Below are 24385 nucleotides of genomic sequence, written 5' to 3'. Positions count from 1 at the left end.
ATTTTTGGTTGAAGCAAAAGTGTGCAGAATGAGTTTTACAAGCATGGTAATGAAGCATGGGTTAATTTCATAAAAACTGTCAACTTGAGTAATGTAAAAACCAGTTGAGATTTGAAGAGGAAAATATTTTGCCATTTAGTTTCAGTGATATGTGCAGACACACTTTATTTCAGCTATTAATATCAACAGCAATTTAGTTGTACCTGTAAAAAGTGTGCTAGCACCATGTTCATATACATATCTTCTTCTTCCCTGCCACTTCCCATGAAGCAGAGATGTTCCCCACCAGCTATGGAGCCAGACTCAATAGATTGTTTTTGTGCTTCTAATAGGGATTTTACAGACTGTGCAAATTCTGATGGGTTTTGAAGCATCTGTGGAATGAATGAACAAGTGCTCTTTGACACCAACATACTGTAACAACTTGTTAAAAGATACAAACTTTGAAAATGGTTATAACTTTTCAAGTACAAACAAGGCAACATCAGCACTGTACAAGATACACACACAAAAAAAAAGACAGCCTGACCCAGACCTCATGTTATATAGAAGAACACTGAGAATGATCCTTTTCTTCCTCACTCTACCTTGCTCTCCCCAGGAAAGAAATGCAGCTAACATTCGTTAGTTTATTTTTGCAGACACCAAATAATAGTGGAAGAAGTCTTTACAACTTTCTTAAGTTGGCAATATGACAGAAGGACTGATTTCTGTATTTACATATGCTCAACCATAACACATTGAAACTTTGCAGTTTTGAAACCCTTTAAAATACCTAGAATTTCTAGGTGCCAGTAAGGTTGTCCTCTTGGTGTCTCCCACTAAGCTTTTTCTCATTTACTTATCAAGATTTGGGAAAAAAAATTACAATCAGGAGTACAAGGAGATACCTGGGACTATCAATACTCTCAATAAGTTAAGGCTGTGGTCTCCTGAAGGCCCATTATGCATGCAAAAACAATAAGCTACTATATGAAAGAGATGGAGAAACAAAGACTTTCTAAATACAGCTGAAATTTTAACCTGCTCTTGTGGGAAAGGCACTTATTTAAATTAATATGGAAATATTAGCCTGTAACTGAATTGGGGGGGGAAGGGCAAGAGAAGGGATTCTCATTATCTAGCCTTTACACTGGATTAAATGAAGTACAAGGTAACAAGTATACAACCTAGCCATCAGTAAGTCAACCTGAATTCTAACTAGAGTTTTCCTAGAACCAAATGCTGCTGCTTTATTACATAGGTGCTAAATCTCACTACTTCCTCTAAGTCTACCTATAAACAAGATGGATTCCTGAGTGCCTTCCCCATTGCCTCCCCTTAAAGTAAATTGTGTGTACTTTGCACATACAAGCATATAAAATGCACTGCAATTCCATTAAGGCTTTTCATATCAAAGATTATTCCCTACAATGTTTTCCTGACCTTAAACTTCTAAAACCACAGATGAACCTGGTGACATTCAGTCAGCATGGTTCATGAAGGATCCTACCCACACTAACTGACACACACCACAGAAGTTAATTCCAATATGCAATTTAAACACATACCAACTAATCATATCCAATTTAAGAATTGTCTTCATGGACTTCTTCATATAATACTAGGTTTTTAAACTGTTTAATAATTTATGATGCTTATTTCTATTTTGTTTAATACCATGTTCAATTAAGGCTAGCAGAACACCCACATGCCATGGGGAAAGTTTTTTCCTATGTAATTTTTGACCTAGGTTAAAACCCAGAACAACAATCATTTAGGTTGGAAAAGACCCTTAAGATCACTGAGTCCAACTGTAAACCTAACACCGCCAACTCTTCACCTCTAAGCCACGTCCCTAAGTGCCATGTCTACAAGTCCTTTAAAAACCTCCATTTCCCTGGGCAGCCTGTTCCAGTGCTTGATAACCCTTTCAGTGAAGATTTTTTCCTAATATCTAATCTAAACCTCCCCTGGCACAACTTGAAACTACTTCCTCTTGTCCTATCACTTGCTACTTGGGAGAATGGACCGACACCCACCCCGCTACAGCCTCCTTTCAGGGAGTTGTAGAGAATAAGGTCTCCCCCTCAGCCTCCTTTTGTTTCCTATATAATTATACTTGTGCAAATAACACTGAATAATAATTATTTTAATTAGAGAGGTAAAGATAATAGATGCAGGACTGAGCTTCTTAAGTAAGAAAGGTAAAAAAGCCTTTGTTGAGGCATATACATGGAAATCATTCCATGCAGCATCCATAGACTGCTTAAAGTGAAATACTAGGAGGTTAATCTGGAAGTGAAGAATACATCAGCTGAAGTGATTTGGGGAAAAAAGGACAGAGAAAAATATGATTTGAATATTCAGTTAGGAATTCATAATCAAATGGAAACTACAGCAAAATCTTTAATGAAGTAATTAGTCTGTAGTACATCTCAGTCTCAAAATGCAATTCCTCTCTCATATTGTGCTGCAAAAGTTTTAAAGGAGCAACCAAATCCTTTTCAAGACTTATGCTCCTTACCAGCAGGCTGTAGTAACACTGGCTGGGAAAAAAAAGCTATTTGTTAAAATTAATGGCAACTTTCATTAGAAATTACGATGCTAAAAAGAGGTTTCTCCTCCAAGCAATGTCTAGACTTTAGCCAGTTCTAAGCAAAGAATGGGAAGTCTGGAAACCCAAATTCTAATGTCATTAAGGATTAAACTTCTCAGTAAAATGATGGTTCCCCCAATCTTGTTTAGAGAAGCTAACTTTTGAAACCTCATCACATAGCTAGACACTGCAATCCACAGACTACAGTATAAACTAAGGATAATTTATTTTTCAAGACAGACATTTCTCTCTCCTTCTATTTAACTTAGGATTCAAAAATCAGTAAAGAAACAAAAAGCATACGAACCAAATCTGAGTCTAAATGAAATGCTGTTGATAAATGCCCAGCATTGTATTGCTCTGCAGGACGACAATCCACTACAAAGAACCTTACTCCTTCCTGAAAGAGAAAGATTTTGCCTGTTAAAATTTTTTCAATCGTGTATCATTGATGGGAAAGTACGTCATTCAACTATATTTTAATATTAATTCCAATACTACAGGAAACCCTCAAAGGGGCCAGCAGCTGTTGGAAAAATCTTACTTCATTTGATTAACCTGAACTTATACAGTTACCAGACCACAAACAGTACTCTAACAGTGATTAGCGATTAATATGTCAGCTTGTGCATTGGAAAGGATTGCCCAAGTGCAATGCAAACAGTGTTATTATTTCACTTCTACTAAGAAGAAATATACTGGGTATGAGGGCACACTTCAACAAGACATCAGATGGGGCAACTCTCAAGTCCCAATCCATCTGTTCGTTACTACTCAGCACAGCATATGATGATAGCTTTATATCCCACCAACTTAAACTGGATATAAATAGATGCTTAACTTTACTTGGACTAAGGAAAAGTATGCATGATGAAACTGGGGCCTGGAAACTGCTACAAAAAGCCAGTAGTCAATAAGAAACAGTATAATCTAGCCACACTGTTATCCATATATTGGTCTTAAATACTCTAAGTGAAGTCCTTGCGTCTAAGTTGGCTGTAATTAACTACTAGAGAAATAGGTTGAATCAATTTTTTTTGTTTGTTTAAACCTTTCATTGACAAAAGAGGTCTTTCATAATGGCATTCTTCTCAAAGGTACTGAGTAGCGGGTTTTAAATTTTCCTCTACAATAGCTACATTTGGGAAGGAATTCAAATTAGTGAGGTATTACTTTAAGCTCCCACTTCTCAGATTCAAACCAGCTGTATTAAGCTCCCCTGTGATGTAGCTCTCGTTGCTACAGCACAAATGCATTGCAGTCAGATCATTTACAAGAGAGCTTCAAGACAAGAATACTTTTTCCTGAAATAACAAATATTCATCTGTGTTGTTAGCACTTTTTTTTTTTAATACACAAAGTAGTAAGTGATTCTTTTCCTTTTCTATAAAATCAGAGGGAGGGAGGAAGAGTAATTCACTATACTGACTCCTTGTTGCTGATTTGCTTGAAGAATCTCAGACACAGAAACTGCTAGACAGAGAGCCTGGCTCAAGTCTGTGTCATCATCTTTGAGGCCCAGCAAGCTGCTGCCAAAAAGACTGTGGTTGTCCTAATAAGGCAAGATGGAAAAAAAAAAGTTAACTGAAGCCATTGTCTTTAGATGTGAAGGCTTAAAGTAAAACTACGTCCACAACGTCACAAACACTTAAGCCCAATACGCTTGCATCTTGTCGGCATAGTCATCAAATTTTTGATCAACTGAAATTCTTTCTGAAAGGCCTGAACTTCCACTACAAACACGCTTGTTCACCACTCTGACCACGACAACATGATGAAATACCTGTGTTTTTGTTTTGGTTGGGTTCCCCCCCACCCTGCCACCAAATCTCACATAGCTGTCTACACACATCAGAGAAAGTACATACAAGCCAAAGGCAATGACTACCAATTACTTTAATTTCATGAATTTGCTGAAGTCAGATATCTTGAGTAAGGAAGAACTGTAAGAACAGTGCAGATGACGACAGCTTTATCTCTACTAACTGGCTTTTTTCTGTTTGCTGTTGCAAGTACAGCTAGGACTGCTGTGCAGCCTACTACAATGTAATTATGTCAGTATGGCATTTTTGCTTCAATTCTTACGAGAACCTGTTTTGCAAAAGAAGGTCATCAGTCATGAAGTGAGAATATTGCAGGGAAGTTTCTCTAACATGTTTCACCTGACCTTCTTATCTTTCAAAGATCCTAACAGTAGATACCACCAGAGTAACAACATGAAAAAATTATTTTAAGATATCACAATGAACTATTCAAAGTTACTGGCAGCAGGAGCTTCAACAGTTACCAAAAAGAAGAGAATTCCAAAATTACCTTCCTGAAAGAAGCTGGCGTTTTGCTACAGTAATATTGTGCCAAAGAGAAGAGATCTTCTATATCCTCTAAATCAAGATTGGCTGGTGAAGTTTCTAAGAATTCTGAGATATACAAACAACATAAGTGCCCGATTATTTCAGATGTAGAAAAGCACCACCATACATCATTTCATGTCATAAAATAACTTATTTTTAATAAGGCATAACACAATTAAGTTTACTGATTAAACATAAATGTTGATTCACACTCCAGGTGGAGAGAGAAGATACAGGAAATACTCCTTATCCATAGGAAACCTATGCTATGTGCTAGAAGTTCAAACCTTCTACACAAAATATTTTTTTACTGCACTCTTGCCTCTTTATAGCTTTAGCTTTCAGAGCTGCCTTTTCTAAAGAGGGCTGACCAAAAGAATCCTCTAAAACAGAGTACTTAATCAAGTAGCAGTATTATATGTACAGGATGGTACAAGTAGTGTAGTTCTGCAGTATATGGCAAAGACACAAAATTCCAAGCACCCTCATTTTTAACTACTAGGAGATTATTAATTGTATTGTATTATGCCATGTAAAAAAAATTACAAAGGCAATGAATTAGGCCCAAATCAAGTGCATACAAAGATAATAATCAGGAAAATGCAACAAGTGCAGTAGATTCAAAGAAGGATTGGAAAGCTGCTCTGGGCTTCGAAACATAGTGATTGTTTCAAGTACTCCAAACTGAAACATAAAACTAGGTGTGGGAGTGCTAAAAGGAACCACAAGAAAAGAAAGTTAAGGACAGGGCAAATGTGCTGCAGCAAAAGAATAGTAAGAAAGGAATTAGTGGCTGAGGGGATTCATTAATGAGAAAGTCACAGGGAAATAACTAAATAATTCAGTTATTTAGTAATTAAATAATCAATGGGGATTATACTATATGGTAAATATTTCACTAGCAGCTATATAAGAGAAGTACTTACTTATCATTTCTTCTTTATCTGATTCTTGTGCTAAGATAACGTCTCTGAAAACAGTAAAGTCACAGGCATAGATTAAGTCAGTAAAACCAAAATGAAACAAAAAGTGGATTAAAACTGTGTCAGCAAGGAATGTCCCAAAGAATTAACTATACACTTACTTTGCATTGACAAGGATGATTAACATTAAGAAATAAATAAAGAATGGATCTGCTTGCTGTAGATATCCATCCCATATTGCCTGAGTGACTTCATCTGAACAGTAATATGAGAAGAGGCTTCCAAGCTAAAAATGTGAAAAATAGCATGAGAAAAAGCAATAACCAGGAACAATCTCATCAGGATAACATTTTTAACAGAGATACAAGATATCTAGAAGAAAATAAAAACTACAAAATTGTGTTAAAACATACATTTGCGCCATGTATTGAAGGATGATTCTATCCTCAAAAACAATTTTTATGGAAACAGTGCAGTAATGCTACAGATTATCTGTGATTAGACATGCCCAGTGTGAAGGCAAACTCAGCTGTACATTGTCAGCCTTGCAAATTCAACCAGAGATAACACACAGGCTGGAATACTGTTTAGCTCATAGCCACTGCTAAATACCAATTATACCAACAAGACAAAAATAAAAGAATGTATTTACTCAACTAGCTTAGCACATAGGACTTTGAAAGGATCCTGTAAACAACATTCTTTTTATTTTTCACAGTAGAACCAAGCTAATTGAACATGGTTGCACATTAGTTTGACAACATCACTTACTTAACATTACATGATGATGCTTTATGGATGTATAATTAAACATTTGCAGGCAACAGAAAATTTTCATTACCATTTAACAAACTGTCTGCCTGTTCCCATATTCCCATTTAAAAATACATCCTCTCTGATATACAAAGTTCAAAGTGGATAAAGGAAGATATAGGAACTTCTTTTTGCACATGCGAGATAATATTTGCAATCCCACCTAACTCAAGTGCATACCAGCTGGCCTCATCGGGGTCTTACTAAACTCGCTGATGCATACAAATCCTGTATCAACACAGCTACAGCTCTCAAAAGCTCAGTATCTGGTTTTAAGCACTATCATAGAGTATTTCAACACTTCCTAGTAAACTTTCATAACAGACAGTAAGAACATCTATTCAATTCTGAGTCAAATGCAACTGAAGACAAAACGCCCCTGAACAATGAGGCAATGCCAGGTCTCTGAATGTTGCTTATGTATTTCTAAGCATTAGAAATACCTCTATACAGACTAAGTTTTTTGATAGATGAAACAAGGAATTTGAACGTAATCTCATAATAGAAAAAAATGTGAAGCCTCATTTTTATGATTGTACACCAGAAAGCATGACATTGAGGACTGGCAGCCACACTAACTCATTTTCCCTACCTCCTTTCAAAGGAAAGATTTTTTCCTAATGAATAACTGAACTTTTAATAAACAACTTCAAAGAAGTTTGTGTTTACTAAGGAAAATTATATATTAAAAAAGGGAGATTCAGTAGTAAAAAAAGACCTGATAGCCCTTTTGAAGGCTGATGACTGGCAAAAGGCAGATTTTGAGAATATGGAAATTCTTCCTGGACACATTTCAACATGAAAATTGGTAGCAGCCGAAAAATATTATCTTTAAAAAACCCCAAACAAATACAGACCTCACAGTTTAATAATTCATTTCAGTCCTATTTCTTCAACTGAAAGTAATGGAGTTACAAAAAAATTTCACAAAGTCAATGGGTATAAAAGAAGAGTCTAGAAGAGGTCATGGGTCATAAAGTCTTCTTTATTAATTTACAGACTCTGCCTCTGCAAGCATTGTATCATGATTTTCTATTGCATATACTAAGTAGCACCGAAATATGAGAATTTTGCTGCTTTATATTGTAGTCCTGCTACACAAATTTTTTAAAAAAAGATTGAGGTAAGCACCTTTATAACTACCCCAAACTCAAGGCAGTTTTGAAGTTAAGGTGAGGAGGAAATGACCAATTCTTGAAGAGCTGTAAAATACACGTGCCTAAATACTAAAAGGCATTGCACCATATGATGCAGTCAGATATATCTATTAGCATGGAGGTTTTTTAAATGATTAGTAATTTGTCTTTAAAAGATCCGTTAGACTGATGTTTATCCATACCTACAACCATACAGCTGCCCACTATAAAAACTAACATCATGGCTTCTTACTTTGAGTACACAATTTGCTCTCTTTCTTACTTATTTCAAGTAGTTCCTAAAATCAGTGGCTCAATTAACATCCAATACAATAAAAATGTGACATTAATAAGATCTTGTATCTTACGTTAAATAACCAAAGACAAAACCCCCACACTATATTAAAACATGCAATTTATTTCCATATATGCAGTTCTAATCTCCTGTACTACTCTTCCATAAACTGGCAACATGTACTTAAATTTTAACAAAAATTTATTTTTCATTATGTTTCCCTACTTTCACTTTATTACCCAGTTGAGTGCATATGAGTCTGGAGTCATCTTCTTAGTATCAAGAAAGGAGCAGAGTTCAGGTTCATGGTACTGAAGCAGCAGTCTAAATAGATGAAATGGTCTTCCCTTCATAGAACAATCCCTGAAAAGTAGTAGTGAAAATAATCATAAGTCCCCCTGTAATATTTCAGTTGTCAGACTTACAGTAGCAATTCTTTATTAGTTGTGATTATGTAATTTTCTATATATTTTTTTAATTCACAGGGACTGATCACGAAGCCAACTTGCCTCAAGAGTTAAAAAAACCCCCACCCAAACCAACAAAAAACCCACAAACACTGAAACCACTGCTATATTAATAAGGCAGGAGAAAGAATGAAACACTGCCAATACTTGATAGAGTATATAATACAGAAGTATTTAAAACAGATTTAAATATCAAAACAAGGCCAGCACAGTATCAATGTTGTTAACTAATAATAGAATAAAAAAAAAATATAAATCATTCTAATATGGCAGCCAAAGAAAATTTAAAAACTTAAGTAAACTTATGTGAAACTTGAATCAGATCTCCAAACACAATTATCGGCCTAACTTTCTTAAACAAGGGTATGTCTATGGTGGTGAAATGGAAATATCCACAGCAAATTATGTGGGGATTCTTTTTTGAAATTATCAAAAGAAATCTGACTTCCCATTAAGTTAACAAGACAAAAAGTGTAAAAAGAAGAAAAATATTCTATTTGTTAATTTAGCATAAGAATCTAGACTTGCAAATTACTTTGAATGGTTAATATGGTCAATTATTCCAGCCAGTCATTCTTTACCACCTTTTTGACATTAAGAATGGATATATACCCAAAAATAACTAAAAAGAATCTTTCCACATTTCTACTGACAGTGTAACAACCTTGTTTAGAAATTTTTAACTGTTTTGCCCAGTAATTTTTTACTTCTGGTACCTATAGTAATAATCAACACTTTATAAATATCCAGTTTAAAAAAAACAAAAAAAAACCAACAAAAACCAAACCACACAACAAAAAAACCCCCCTAACAACCAACCACACAAAAACAGCCCCTCAAAAAAACACCTATCAAGAACTGTGAGTTCCTGTACCTATCCACTACTTCCTAGGCTAGAAGCCCCCTGGAGGCAGCAGGCTCAGCCATTAGAAGGACTGGTAAAAAACAAAAGTAAGTAAAAACAAATAAAAAAAAAGTTTAGCTAAACAGAAATAAATTGCCCTGGAAACTAACCTACATTTTACTTCAGGAGAGGATGGTTTGTTGTTGTTGTGTTTTACCTGGGGTTTTGTTTTGTTTGTTTTTAAAACCAAAAGAGGAAGCTATTTTCTACCCTCTGTTAGAGATAACAGTGCTGTAATGTAAGCAGATGTAATGCACTTTCCTCACCTGGTCCCTGGGATAAGACACACTTCTATTATCCACTTGCAGCTTTTTAATTAGTTTACTACATTACAAGTTCTCAAACAAATCATTGTCTACTCAATTGCATATCTGAGATGGTGTTTTATTCTACTTATGGCCTAAACAAAGAATACTAATGACCTAGGACTTCCATATTAACTGTTCATTAATTTTGTATAGTTCAGAAAAATCACTATTCTAGAAGAAAGGCAGGAGGAAAAGATAGATGTCCAACAGGATACTTTATACCAAAAGCCTTGAGAGTAACAGTGTTTCCAAAGAAAAAAATAGCAAAATCTCCCTTATCTAAAATAGCCAATTATGTTGGGTTTTTTCCTTCATTCTTCCTTTGTCTTTGCTTTCAAAAAACAAGATATAATATGGTCCAACAGATTATGCTGTACATTTCCCTCACCTGTTGTCAATATTTTGCCAGAATAAATTCCCAATAAATATTTCAGGATTGCTACAAAACATGAGAAAATGCGAATAAAAAGTGTATGATTTTAAAAAAAGGCAAAAAAGTTAAAAATGAAGCTTTTATCAATAGTGATGATGGTCCAGCAGTCAAAAGTCAAATCGAGACCAAACTGACCTAAGCGGACATTTGCAAGTCTACTATAAATTGCCCTTCTATGCCTTCCATTCTTCCATGGGGAGGAAAGGAAAAAAAAAGAAAGAGAACACAGTCTACAACTCATCGAAACATCACCTAGGTTCTTACAGAGAAACTCAAACATTAGGCACTCTGAAAGCCTATGGCTGAAAGTACGTGAGTTACATGACCATAATGCCACTATCCCTGAACAATTCAGGGCCCAACAGTATTTTAAATTAGAAATGGACACAAGCTGAGTCAAGTGACAGGACTGATGTTTCCTGCCCCATCGCCAAACGTGCACTTTTCATATTATGGGCGCACATCCAGTAGCTGGACTGGAATCTCCTCTCCAGGGAATCAGACTAAGATCTTTAATTACAGACTATCCATATGTTATTTCACAAGGTCGTAATCAGAAGATCCTGTAGCCTCGCTGGAGTGTCATGGTGGGACTCCAAGATAAATAAAAAATATACTAATATAAGATATACTATATATATATAATTATATATAACTGCATGAAAAGCTCAAGTTTCATATTTTTTATTTAAAAAATACTTAACTAAAAAACCTCAGTAAAATACAGGGAAAACATCAACTACTTCTAAAGAGATTTTTTGAGACTTACTTAGTGCTTATGAAGTACTTGGAAGTGACAAGGATAGAAGCATTTTAGATATCAAAAATGCTAGGAAAGAAAAAATGCTTTCACATAACATATGTGAATTAGAGAGTTCCTAAACAAATATTTCTGATATTGCATGAAATGACAGCTATTCTTTAAGAGGCACATCGAGTCTACGTGAGTCACAAGGTAACTCTTTCCATCTTAAACCAAGAGAACCATTTCCTGGACTTTAAACCAACAGGTGTTGAAAGATAGTTCAATTTATTATCACATGAAGGAATTTGACAACTTTGCTACAAACAGTGCTACTCTAGACGAAACCAACATCCACACCCTTTCAGAAAATACTTTTAATGCCAATAAAAATAATATATAGGCAAAAGAGTTTTACCTTGGAATGAATTTATTCATGATAGCGTAAAAGCAGTTGTACAAGTCACTGCGTGGCAAACGAAGGTGTACCAGAGGTTTGAGTAGATGTATCCAGCCAAGGCAAGAACTGTATTTAACATTGCGTGATTTACAATAAAAAGTAATAACAGACTCGATATCCAGAAGTAATACTGACTTCTCCTCTTCTGGCACTGACAACTGGTCTGAAATAGGCACAGCAATATAAATCGTATTAACAGCCTTTCAAAGAAACTGAATGACATTATTTCATAGCACAATTGCACCAATAGGGACCGCTTATAAAAAAAAAAAAAGGGCAACAAAACCAGACAAACAAAAAACTAGCAGCTTGGATTAAATGCTTACAGAAAAGCATCACAATGCAAGTGATTTTATAACCCCAGTAGGATAAGGAATTTAAATATCATTTAAATATCACAACAACAGGACTAAAGAGGTTTGTGTTTTCTAGGATCTACATGAAACAAAGAGGTAGATTCTTTTAATGTAAAAAATGCCCCTCTTCTATTTCTAATTGATGTGCTCAGCACATAACTTATGCTCAACTCTGTAACAAATCCATTTGAATTTCAACACAGATCAATGCACAATGCATACCTCCAATTCCTCAAAAGCCCACTGACATGCAAATTTATGAAAATCAGTAGTTTGAAAACAGCTAGGCTTACAGACTTAAATTTTAGTATTAACATATAAATCACGTTTTTAATCTCTACTTCCAAGAAATTTTCCTAACAATAGTTTAAATTTGGGGGTGTCAGGGTAACTATAAAAAGAGAAATGATACAACTATACCTGGCTTTTAAATTCTATTTGGTACTGTTGCTAATCAGAAGATACGCTAATAATGAACATATCTTTTATATAATGTAGTACATTGTTTCAAATTCTTACAAATGTTGTAGGGTACTGAAAAGTAAAGATGTCCCCTATTTAATAACAGACTAATTCTGAATCTATAATTCATATTGTTACATTTGGATGAAAATTGGGACAAAAATTTGGTACAAAACCAGTTCTGTAATTAAGGTACCAAGCTAAACACTTCTTAAACACTGTTGTTTACTTTGATGCATACACACAGCTTACATTTTCATTAGTTCCAAAGCATCTTTCTGCATATACTCTTACTTACAAGGCTGACAACACTTCAGAAAAAGTACTGGCATCCACCTCACTTGAGGCGATGAATCTAAGACGTACTGAAATATGTCAACACCATACCCCAAATTATGACTTCCTCCATGTGATGAAATAGCTACTTAGCTTACTGTGCTGGTTTTGGCTGGGATAGAGTTAATTTTCTTTATAGTAGCTAGTACGGGGCTATGGTTTAGATTTGTGCTGAAAACAGTGTTGATAATACAGAGATGTTTTCATTATTGTGTAAGTTCATACAATTTTCAGTTTAATATTAAACACCTCTTTAGATTTAATACATCTAATATTAAATACACTTATGAATTATGTATTTCTGAAATAACATTGTTTTAATCCACTTGGATTATATCAATTTTACTACAGCTAAACTGACTTACAGTAAAAGAAGGAATAACCATGTTATGCCCCTGATGGGAGGAAGAGATGCCTACACACTACATTAAGCAGTGATGTTAAATTTCTAGTGAACATTTTCCTCCATCATTTACAAGAAGCCCATGAGTGTCATTACTGTTAATGAAAGTTTTTATTACTGAAGTCTTTAATACTTTCCCATCAAAGCCAGTCAATATTTAGCATTTCCTTTCCTCTACCTCTCAGGAAAATAAAATAGTACATACAACTCAAAGGCCATCTGAAGATTTACTTTAAATTTGGAGACTATTTCCTTTGCTAAAACATTGAAATAGAGAGAGATAATCCAATCCAAAATTGAAATCTCTAGATAACCTTCATTCTGAACTAACTTCCAATTTATTACTTTGATCAGTTTAATGTTGTTACTTATTACAAAATTTTGCAACAAAGACAAAAGGAGAACTAACAGGCATTAAAGTGCTTAATTTTGTATGTTATAAATACTAAGTGGGACATTTTGCCATCTTCCAAAAAAGACACTCTGATTAAATAACACAGTGGTTTCCCCCCACCCCCTTTCCTTTACAGGATAGGGAGAGAAGGAAAATAAGCCCTACTAGATTCTAGAGTTAGAAAATGTAGAACTGCATTTTAATAGTAGGTATGTGTGTACGCATGCATGCATAACTCCATTCTCTGCCTTAACTTTCAATTGTGCAAGAACAAAAATGACAGGTAATAAAATTGAAGATTCTCTTATCGATGCCATAAGAAGTATCTGAATTTATGAGGCAGCATTGACTCCATCAACTGACCATTGATACTAAAGCTGTTGCATGGTATCAGGGATTTGGCCATTTTTGTGATGAGTTCCAACTGGATCTTGTGGCAGCTCCTTACAGACATACTGGAATATTATTTCCAATGTCCTGGCAGTACCCTGCTTTCACGAAGACAACCTTTTGGTTTTGCTGAAAACACTATTAAAAAAATACCTTTTAAAAAAGTCTTTAAAGTCCAAAGTGTTTAATATATGTCTTCCCTTAGAGGTTATATGTATTTTGGTGCTATACTAGCTTTTCAGATTAAGTATCAGTCATTAGACAATTAAAAACTTGATGACACTATAGAAGGAACATCTGGTTTAAAAGATAGAGCCTGGAAAAAAAAAAATTAAACTTCTTTCAACTCCTGGAGCTTTCTTCCCATTCAACTCTGACCATGCAAACTATCACTTACAAGCTAATACTTTAAACTTCCATGATGTCACCCATCTCAGAGTCAGAGTACAGATAAGACTACTGCTTTCTTACAAGTTCTTTCTGATTTTCTCTGCCCTCTCATCTTCCTCCTCAAAGCTTCCTCCAAAATGTAAACATCATTCAGGTTTTTTAATTCAAATAACAAAGCCCTAAGACAACTGAGAGTACAGAAGTTTTCACATAGGTGATCTAAACGTAATGGAACTTACCAATCAGGTCTTGGCAATCCTTATGAATTATACTCTGCTCTGGCAGGTCTAAAGAGCCATCCCAGGATGCTAGGCTGTCCCCCTTTCCTACAATATTAAGTGCAATCTGAAAACAAAAATAGAAAACCCTCTAAACATTTAGTATCCTTCTGTAGTTACCCCATTATTGAACTTGATGAAGAGGAATATCCAGAACTGAATCAACAGAGATACATATTAAAATTCCAGTACTACATCTCTTCTGTACAGATTTAATTTATTTCAAATCAAACACAACTTCAAGTATTTCCTGCTTCTTGATTTAAGCTGGTATTTACCTTCCAGACTTTGGCCCTCAGATCAGCAGGCAATTGCCTTCCTTGAATGATGTTTCTCACAGTTTCAAGATCACAGCCTCCTTCTTCTAGAGCGTCAGCAAGATCTTTTTCCCTATAATAATATGTAATGTGTTTATTAAAATTTAATTATACAATATTTCCCAACGTTTATCTATTAAATAGATGTAGACTGAAGGCTACTATCAGGCAAAACCCACACATACATAAAGATATTTTATAAGATAATTTGCCAATTACTGAAAATAAGTATTTGCAAAATGTTATTTATTCCTTTATTTGTAAGGCTGCTTGTTCAACTTCTAGTTCCATTCAATTTAAATATGAGAAAAAAAATAAGTTCAGAGCATTTTTTGTTTGCTTTCATGAAATGGCAATGTTACAAAATGTATCATAAACATGTAATTTTAGTTGTAAACAACTTGATACACAAATTTTCACACACACAGACAATGCATTCAAAGCAAACACTACACCTAAATTAGATGGCAGAGTTCTTTTAAATAAAATACTACATGACCTAGAAACAGAAAACTTATTTCAAAGGTTTAGAACACTCAGCTTTTAACCCCATCTTTCCCTGAAACGGGAAAGGACCTTTTAGTCAAATGCAAGTTTGCTTAAAGTTCTAGTACTGTAAGCGTAGACATGTGCACAAGACTGAATTAAAACACACAAAAATGTTAATAATAGTGTAGAAAGTAGCAAAATACACAAATTCCCAAGACAGTCAAACAGTAACGATGTGTTAAGTTGCTGTAGTAAGACAACAAAAGTTCTTAAGTGTTATAGGTAAGAGAGTAGGCACTCAGAATGATTACTTTACAATCTCTCTGATAACTTCTGCAGACTGTTTCAACCGTTCCATGCTGCCAACAATGAGAGAGTCACATCTGATGATTTCAGGAATTTCAGTATTATGTAGCACAGCAGTGGCAAAACACCAGGTTCACTGGAAAAATAGCAACGGCAGTTGACACATAGGTCCTGTTGGCAAAACTTCTCCCTTACCGTATCCTCTTAACTGTTCTCTACTATCTCTGACATAAGCCTTAAGAAAAGCTTTGCTTCATATACCTAAGGAGTTAAACACACAACTGGGAGGTCTATAGCCAGAGCAAAACATAAAATGTGATTGTTTATTCAGGACAGATACTCAAGTATGAAGATACATTCCTTGAGAACACCACATCTATTTATACATGTGTAATAACAGATGTTAAAGTGTTATCAGTACAATTCTCAATTAATCCGCATTACATACTGTGTAAGTCAATTCCAAATACCCATGGAAAAAGAATGCCAGCTGTTGAGCTCTGTCTGCTTCTCTTATTTGCATATATCCACAACTAACTCCTTGATATAAAGCTTCTCAAGTTTGGTCTTTTGAAAGCTTAATACACCAATTTCTGATTTTCTAAATATCACCCTTTTTGAAAAACAGATTAAAATTTCAATCCTGTGAGAATGTATGCATACACTTTACAATAAGCAATGAGCTACCTTTACCTAAGACTTCTCAAAGTATTAACAAGTTTGCAGAGTAAGCATTTTCCTTGCATTTCATCAGCCAGCTTCTTTGCCAGTACTTTTGTGTAGCACTTTAAATCACATTTCAAATATACACTGGGGCACAACTAATGGTTTGTTTTCAAGTAATCTTGCAAATTTGGATACAAGAAAGTACTGTTACAGAGAGATTATCTTGCCTTGCTTTCTTATATTTTTAGTATTAAATAAAACCCCTAAGACCTCTTACTATAGAACTACAGGCTGCATGGGTGAATATCCCTTTCCTGAGACAGAAATGGAGTGGAAAAATATACATGTGCACGTGCACATCTGTCACCTATCCTGTTGTCTGATTGTGTACCTAACAAAGTTGGAAAAATTAAATCACCAAACCAGACCACTGCGAATAAAAATCAAGTACTGCCAGGACATTTACACAAAGAGACCTAGCACTCGGCAGAACTGCATGAACTCTGGGATGATCCAACTTCAACAGAAGCCAACATCAAACCTCAGCTGAAGAGAGCTAGATGCTCCTAGATACACTGCAGGTTCCTGTGCATGCTATGTATAACCAATAGGCTAGAGAGCAACAGCTAGGCCTTGAATTATAGCACACAAAATACAATCAGTTGCTACAAATATTATCCAAGTATTAAATATGCACATGAAAATGAATGCAACAGCTGCATGCATATTGCGTTTCAGATGGAAATGTCTTAAATTGCAATACTAAAATTTGGTTTCTATGACCTGAAAAGAAAATTATTTTGGAAAAAAAAGTAATCTAATATACATGAAACAACACTTAAAACCACATCTACACAAATTGCAAAAACATACCTGGCAAAGAATGCTTCACAGACCCATGAATACTGCTTCTACGAGTTACTTGTATCTAATATTCATGGCTTTAAGAGCTGTGCATGGGTTAACATCAAGATCAGCTTCAACCTGTTTTCTGCAAATGTGTGCTTCCTCAGTTTGTTTGATAATATATTACTGTTTGAAAAATCTTCTTCATAAGTACTGTCATCCCCACTTCGTACACTGTGAAGATGACGGGCAAATGCTAGCTTTACTACATCACTTTATAAAGTAAGAATCTGATATGTCTATCTCCCATGTGAAGAGATGTGATGCATTACCACATTGAGTTATATGAAATAACAGCGGGGGGGTGTGGGGGTGTGTGCATTATTCTGATTTAATTAGCTATTCTTTTCCTCCAGCTCCCAAGACTGTTCACAGGCTAAAAGTGAGGACTTCTCACAGATTAAAAAAATTATTTTAATAAATATTCTATTCATGCTAACTTGCAAAGTACCATGAAAGTGATTTTGATGCTGTTAACACATGTCCACCAGCTGTGTTTTACCTTATTTCAGCCTGTGCTATAAATGCTCCAGCAAACTGCTAGCAATCTGGATCCTTGTCTTCCATGAGTGAAGACCAGCTAGGAAGTTTTCTGTTTATATGCACAACTACTATTACACTTAGTTTGGAAAGAATGCAGTACTTCTCTCTCTAGGCAAAGTCCTCCAGACCTGAACATCCTTCTTTCTGGTCTACCATGGCTCCACTGCCTAATTCTAGATGCTATTCCATATTTTGGTTAGATGTGTCCAAGTCATGGACTGAAAGGTTAATACCTACAAGACATACTGTTCTAAATGTCATAATGCCCAATATTGCTATTAGTGTATCTGGACTAAATTTCCATGCTTATAGAAGGATCTCTGAAATTCATGTCAGTCCAGTGACATATTATAATCAATAGGTAAATACCTTTGCAGATATTCAGAATGATTTTTTTTAAAGCCAAAACAATTAAGATGTGAGAGCAAGTTGAAGGCATTAAAAAAAATGATCAACTGTTGGGACTTCAGCTTCACTTTTTTTTTTTATAAAGTACCATTTTTTTATTTATATGTAACTGAGGTAGTTGGAAATAATCACTTATAAATACTAATGAAGAGACTAAGAAATTGCGGGGATGTGAAAAGCAGGGAAAAGATAGTAGGAAGCGTTTCGATAACTATAAATACACAGGAAAAGACGCATAGTATTAAGAAAAAAATAATCGATCAGTAGATGACAATGCCCAGAATGTATCTGCTAAAGTCATTACGTCTGCTTATTTGTTTTTAGGAAAGACCAATCTCTTTGAACTTCTTCCAAGTCAAAGCACATTTTTGGAAAAAAAATGCTTCAAAAGTTTAAAGCTTTAATTTGGGATGGGCACACTTCTAATACTAATTTGTTTTTTCACAGCCCAACAGGTATCTTCTACATGTACCAAATTCATTATCTAAACCACACTTATCAGTCCAAACACAGATGATCACTCTTTCACCATCTACCCTGAATCTACTACTACACACCTGCCTGTTAAAGATATTATTCAGTGGCCTAAAAGAGGGTTAAAACACATACTCCCACTTAGATTATACCGCTTACCAAACTGCTTCCCATATTCTGACCAGTGATCTGATGTTGGTCTAATACTTGAAAAGCTTCTTTAATTATTTTCTCCCACACTCCTCAAGTGACACACTCATCATAGCTGCTCATGATATGCTCTAGTAGGCCACCACCACTTTCAGTGTAAGAAGTAGTATTTCTTAAACATCTTCACACATCATTCTTGTTTTCCCTAAATCAGAAGCAAGGCTGCTACCAGCTGAACTCTTGCCAAGAGTATCACCAGTTTTAGTTTCTATGAAGTTCTTGTCTCCTAGGATATCAAACACATCCAGTCCGCAAGTTTTTGGGTATTTCTGATAATTGTAGCATGCAAAGAGAAAGACAGGCGCGTATATTACAATGCTGCCATCGCAATTATAAGAGCCATCTGTAAACAAACACATTAGTACCAGATTGGACTAATTTATTCTAATATATTTTTATTATTTTTGTTACTAAGAAGGTAGAACTAAACAGTGTTTTAAGCAAAGTACTTTACTTAGAAAAGCTCACAATAGCATACAGGTTTATAATAAGCAGTAATTGCAAACAAGCTTTCCTTAAAAGGAAACTGGCCAAGTGAATAGTGCCGATGAACAGTTCCAAAGTCAATGGCTAATAACAATTTATTTTTATAGTCATCATTCTACCTTTCCACAGCAAAGAACGTATCTTCCCGCCACAGAAAACTATCTATATAAAAACTTCTCCCCCCCCCACCCCGCCCGAAATATGCTTTTATAATCTAGTTACTCTGGTTCCTACTTTTAATTTAAGATTCCCCTGACTACCGGAAAAAAGCCTCAACAAGACTTATATTAAATCAAAACTAATGAAGAATGTTAAAATCAATTCCTCACATTTACTTCAAAATATCCATTGTATTCAGAACACCATTGAATATTTTTTTTAAATGGAATTTTTGAGAGAAACAGTAATTCCCTGACAATCTTAACTCTATTTTCTCCTCAAGTGTATTAATTTCACATTTAACTGCAAAGCATTTTTTTTTTGTTGTTCATGTGCTTTCAGAAGAAATATCCTGGCTCTAAGCACTAATAAGCCAGATTCTGAGCATGAAAAAAAAAAAATATATCTACTAGTTTTGTCACCCCGTTGTCTGAAACAGTTGGAGAGTATTCTGGGACCCATAAGGTGAATGATTTCAATGCAAAGTTCAATGCATGGGACCAATTCCATCTGTGGTTAGAGTTATATTTAGTCAGTTTGGGTCTTAACTTTCAAAGCATAGCTCTTAAAATAAAAATACTACTTGATCAAGTTCCCTGAAGCTTGAATATTAAACAAACATCTACAAAAAGGTTTTAGAAATTAATTCATAACTGTTTATATCTGTTTGAGAACTTGTACAAGAAAAATTAAATCAAAATAATTTATTTCCTTGATAAACGAGGAGCGAAGAAATTATAACTTCCAATTACAAACATTTTAACTAAGAACAGTCCAGCTTGTGTGTGTCTACATATTCCATTGACTAGAAGTATTGTATTGACTCAAATTATGGTTAAAATAATCAAATAAGTAGACAAAAAAATAGAAATTAAGATTTTAAAGCACAGCTTGAAAGCAGCCTGCCTCCTTTGTGTTTCACAGTATTCTTAGCTTTGGGCACAGATGCGTCTTCCAGCATCAAACATAATACGGCCAGCAATTTCTCAAATTAATTTTTCAGAATATGCCAAATAGCTAAAAAGAACTATTTAATAAACAAGGTCTGATGAATTTTTCTGATTTTTAAATAATAACTGTTGATAAACTTCCTGTATTTACTGAATAAAAAGCTGACAATCCCATTTTTCAATAACTCTATATGAGGAGTTTGAGAGATGTTTGTGAGTTTTTTTAAATTATATTGTACAGTGGCAAATTTCCCTGGTTTTTGTTATACAAACCACCAAGCAGTCAGTATGGATGTTGAGGGTTTTAACTCATCATTAGTTTGTGCCCCTCTCAAACCACTTACACCAGCACTACATGTGAAGTTGACACAGGAAAAATAAAAAGGGCATTTTATGTTAATAAGCATGTCTAGATTCCACATACTCAAGATGCTGTCACAGTCTCTGAACACAAAATTACATCTGTCTTTGAATCTCCCTAAGGAACTGAATAGAGGACAAGGAATCAGCTACCAGTTTTGTTCCCAACACAGTTCAGGTGTACATACGCATCATTTTATGTGTCAGCTGTGTTTTTTCAAAACCATGAAGTATTACTGCACAATCCTATATACTTCAAAACTATGATAATGTAACAATTTACACCAAAAAGCTCATTCGAAAGCTGCATATTATACATAGAAAAACAACAACTATTCAATAGCAGATACGTGTACAAAACAACAGTTTACATCAAGAAATGAAAAAGAAAATATTTCACTGACATTTACTTAAAAAAACCCCAAAACCAAAAAGCCACATGAAATTTCTAAACAAGCAATAAGGAATACAACTTTATGTTATTCACAGGGTACAGGTCTATGTATTCTGGCATACGAATGTAGCATTTAAGCATAAACCTCAAACTGTTCCCATAGAGACTTACAAAATCTCTTCTAACAATGGCTCTAAAGCTTGCCTTCTCTAGTAGTACCAGCATATCAAATTTACTATAGTTACATTCTGAAGCTGCCAGTAAGAATGGCAACAATGCAGGCTATGCCTTGAAATATGTCTGGAAACCACACTTGTGCCTTGTTCTTAATCACGAATTTCGGCACATTGTTGTGGATCTGGGGGATTGTAATAATTCTTTCAACATTAGTTATGAAGAAGGTTTGAAGTATTTTTTCACAGATATTTCAACATGGTTCTTATTGAACATGCAGGGTTGTATTTCAAAGTGTCAGGACCTCACCACCAATGAGTCTGTCCTTAACTTTGTAAATGTCCAAAGAGTCAGGTCTGTATTTAGAAATAATGCCTATGCAACACTGTACCTACAGAAAGTGCTTCGTAAATTTTAAAGCTGTAACTAAAAGCAAAAAAAAGGCTAAAAACCCTACACCAATTCATTTTCATTTGCCTGTAAACTATACTTGGTTGTTTTATCCAAGAGCTGTATTTGTAGAAACAATCTAGACAAAGAACAGATACCAGCTACACCTGCATGTGTGTCAATTCTGTCTTCCTTACAGTGAGATAACTAAGCACAAAGAAGGCTGAGCATAGTTAGCAAGAAACTTTGAATTTGCCACATAAAATAAAGCCTAGAAACAAAAACATGAAATTGGAAATGATCATAAAAAGCAGGTCTGTAAGGTAATTGCTTGAAAAGTGTATATGTGGAAAGGACAAAGAGCAGTGCTGTGGCACAGAACCACAGAAAGAAAAGAAATCACATGCAACACAAAAGCACAAAGAGAAAAACACAGTGAAGATGCACATGTAAAATGCATTATAAGTAAACAGCTGCACCAGAGGAGGGTGGCAAGCAAAATCTTTCGGATAACAAGCCAGGACTTATTGTTGCCACCTGTGCTTGAGTAGGTATGCAGAGAAAGGAGAAGCTGAACCGAACAAAGCAACTCCACTCCAGGCAGACAGGCGCACACATCAAGCAGCTCCTACCGCATATTAAAGCTGTCATTTTAAACCGGAGCAACCGCCTGGCTCCAGGCTGGGCACGGCCAAAGGACGCTCCGGCTGGCCCTTGTTTTGACGGCGGTGCTTCCCCTTTCGGGATCTGGGAGCTGCCGAGCGCCCGGAGGCGTTTGCCCCGGTGCTCACCAAAGCTCCCACCGCCCTGGGGCCTGCCGGGCCCGGCGGAGGGCCACAAGGGGGGTCGCCCCCGCCCTGGGGAGCTCCCCCGGCCTCCCCAGCTCCGCGGTGCCGGCCCACGAACGCCTCCGCCCTCTCCCCGACGCGCGACGGAGCCTCGGCCCCATACCACAAACACGGCAGGTCCCGGGGGAGGAGGGGAAGCGGCGACGTGCGGAGGGGGGGGAGGTTCAGCTCCTCTCACCCACCGACCCCTCTCCCCTCGGCCCCACTGCAGAGCGGAAAGAAGGGAGCGGGAGGAAGGGCGCCGACACCCCCGTAACTCACCAGCTGCTCGACGGCGGCAGCCCCTCTTCCCCTTCCGCCATAGCTGTTGACGTGCCTCCTCGCTCGGCCGTAAAGCGCGGTCGGGTGGCTTTTATTTTTTTTCCCCGACACCCCTCCTCACCACGTACCAGCTCCTGTTCCCGTCTCTCCCGTACTGTCGTGAAGTGAGGGCACCCTCCGCAAAACGCGGAAGCCTGGCAAGAGAGAAGGGCGGTGCCTGTATGAGAAGAGGCGGGAGCCGGGCGGGGTTTGTCGCTGCTGTAACCGCGCCCTTATGGCGTCCACCGGACCCAGCGCCAAGCTTGCTGAGGCGCCTGAGGGGTCCTCAGCAGTGGCTGTGGAGAGGCTGCGGTTATGGGGCTCCCCCTTAGGGAGCAGGAGCTGCCCCGCCGCGGACCCGGTTGGGCTGACAGAGCCTCCCCTCAAGCAGCTGGCGGTTGGCGACCGGGTTTCCCCGCCCTGAGCGGGAGCCGCCCCTCAGCGCGCCCGGGGAGGCGGTGGTAGGTGCGGGGCAGCCTTGTGAGGCGGGCCGGCTAGGGAAACTCGCCGCTGCTGCGGACTGCCTTCAGCTCCCCACCTTCTCCTGTGCTGTTTCAGGTTGGGTGGTGGGGGAAGGCCCTATCCCCAGCTCCGGTAGCTGCCTTCCTCTAGGAGACTTAGGAATCGGTTTCCCCGGCAGGGAAGCAAGTCTGTGAAAAATTTGAATATTTTCGGTTTTTATAAAGGTGAACTGCTTTGCTATGTAGAGGTTTGATTATTAAATGATATCCCCTACAGCCAGTATTTTGGCAGGCTGTGCTCCACAAGTTGGACATAAAATTCACAAGTTTTATACAGAAGCCTGTTTCCAAGGGCTAAAAATCATCTGGTAATGTTCATTAGAACAACACTAAAGCTCTCGATCATGCATGTTCCTTACCCATCTATGCCCTCAAAGGAAAAAAAAACCCCAAACTTCCATGAAAGTTAAGAAAAATGATTCAAGTAATTTACACATGGGATAACAGTGCCACCTTCTGATAAATTCATGTCCCGATACTTCTCTGATTTATTTCCACAGCTTGCTTCGGGATGTGCTCTGGGATGTAAACGTTCAGACTTTAAGCGGGACTGCTCTTGTGAAAAGCAGCACACGCTTGCTTAGCTGTGCACAGGATCCACTTCCCAAAGAGTTAAGAACATTCACAGGTCACACACCATGTTTTCCCGTATATATTTGTCTCTCAGAAAAAAAAAAAAAGAATAATCTTAATCAAGAAAATATTTTACAGCATCAAATCAGATTCAGGCAATTAAAATAAATAAATATTGTGAAGGAGAGGGTAATATTTTTAATTCCTTTCCTCTTTTTCCCGCTTGATCTATCTGTTTCACTAAAAAAAAAAGCCAACAAATAACCCCCATACATTTTAAACACCTACTTTTATTACTTAGAGAAAAAAATTGTAAAATGTTCGTGAGGCATCATTTTCCTTCAGGCCGCCTGGAAGTGCTAAAAGCGGGGGCGGAGGGAGCACCTCAGCGGCCCCGCCTTACGGCCCCGCGGGCAGTGCCAGTGCGCAGGCGCGGTCCCGGGGGCGGTGCCAGGCAGGGCCGCGCGCGCCCCGCCCTCCCCGCGTGGCGGC

The 24385-nt window shown here is 36.9% G+C and overlaps 1 protein-coding gene across 7 annotated transcripts in view; it reads right to left on the bottom strand.

Annotated features, from left to right (window-relative positions):
- The window catches only part of TBC1D23 (TBC1 domain family member 23), a 125929-nt gene extending 103049 nt beyond the window's left edge, over nt 1–22880 (bottom strand). For 3 of the 7 annotated variants that reach the window (XR_008577424.1, XM_054828028.1, XM_054828049.1), the window contains exons 1-12: nt 18688–19031; nt 15537–15667; nt 14698–14809; nt 14381–14486; nt 11369–11573; nt 8336–8459; nt 6014–6138; nt 5856–5899; nt 4892–4995; nt 4008–4130; nt 2886–2978; nt 204–374 (exon numbers count right to left, since the gene is read on the bottom strand). Coding sequence is in view for 6 of the 7 variants with exons in the window: in XM_054828028.1 (XP_054684003.1) it covers nt 204–374; nt 2886–2978; nt 4008–4130; nt 4892–4995; nt 5856–5899; nt 6014–6138; nt 8336–8459; nt 11369–11573; nt 14381–14486; nt 14698–14809; nt 15537–15583 (1254 nt within the window). In the remaining variant the exon portion in view is untranslated. Of the gene's footprint in view, nt 1–203; nt 375–2885; nt 2979–4007; nt 4131–4891; nt 4996–5855; nt 5900–6013; nt 6139–8335; nt 8460–11368; nt 11574–13724; nt 13845–14380; nt 14487–14697; nt 14810–15536; nt 15668–18687; nt 19032–22760 lie in introns of those variants that run through there. The other 4 variants (XM_054828034.1, XM_054828076.1, XM_054828058.1 and 1 more) reach the window with 4 other exon arrangements.
- Between the last annotated feature and the right edge of the window lie 1505 nt (nt 22881–24385).

Source organism: Grus americana, chromosome 1 (assembly GCF_028858705.1).
Source record: "Grus americana isolate bGruAme1 chromosome 1, bGruAme1.mat, whole genome shotgun sequence".
Lineage (NCBI taxonomy): Eukaryota > Metazoa > Chordata > Aves > Gruiformes > Gruidae > Grus > Grus americana.
Note: the sequence above shows the minus strand (reverse complement) of the source record. Positions and strands in the feature narration are given on the sequence as shown.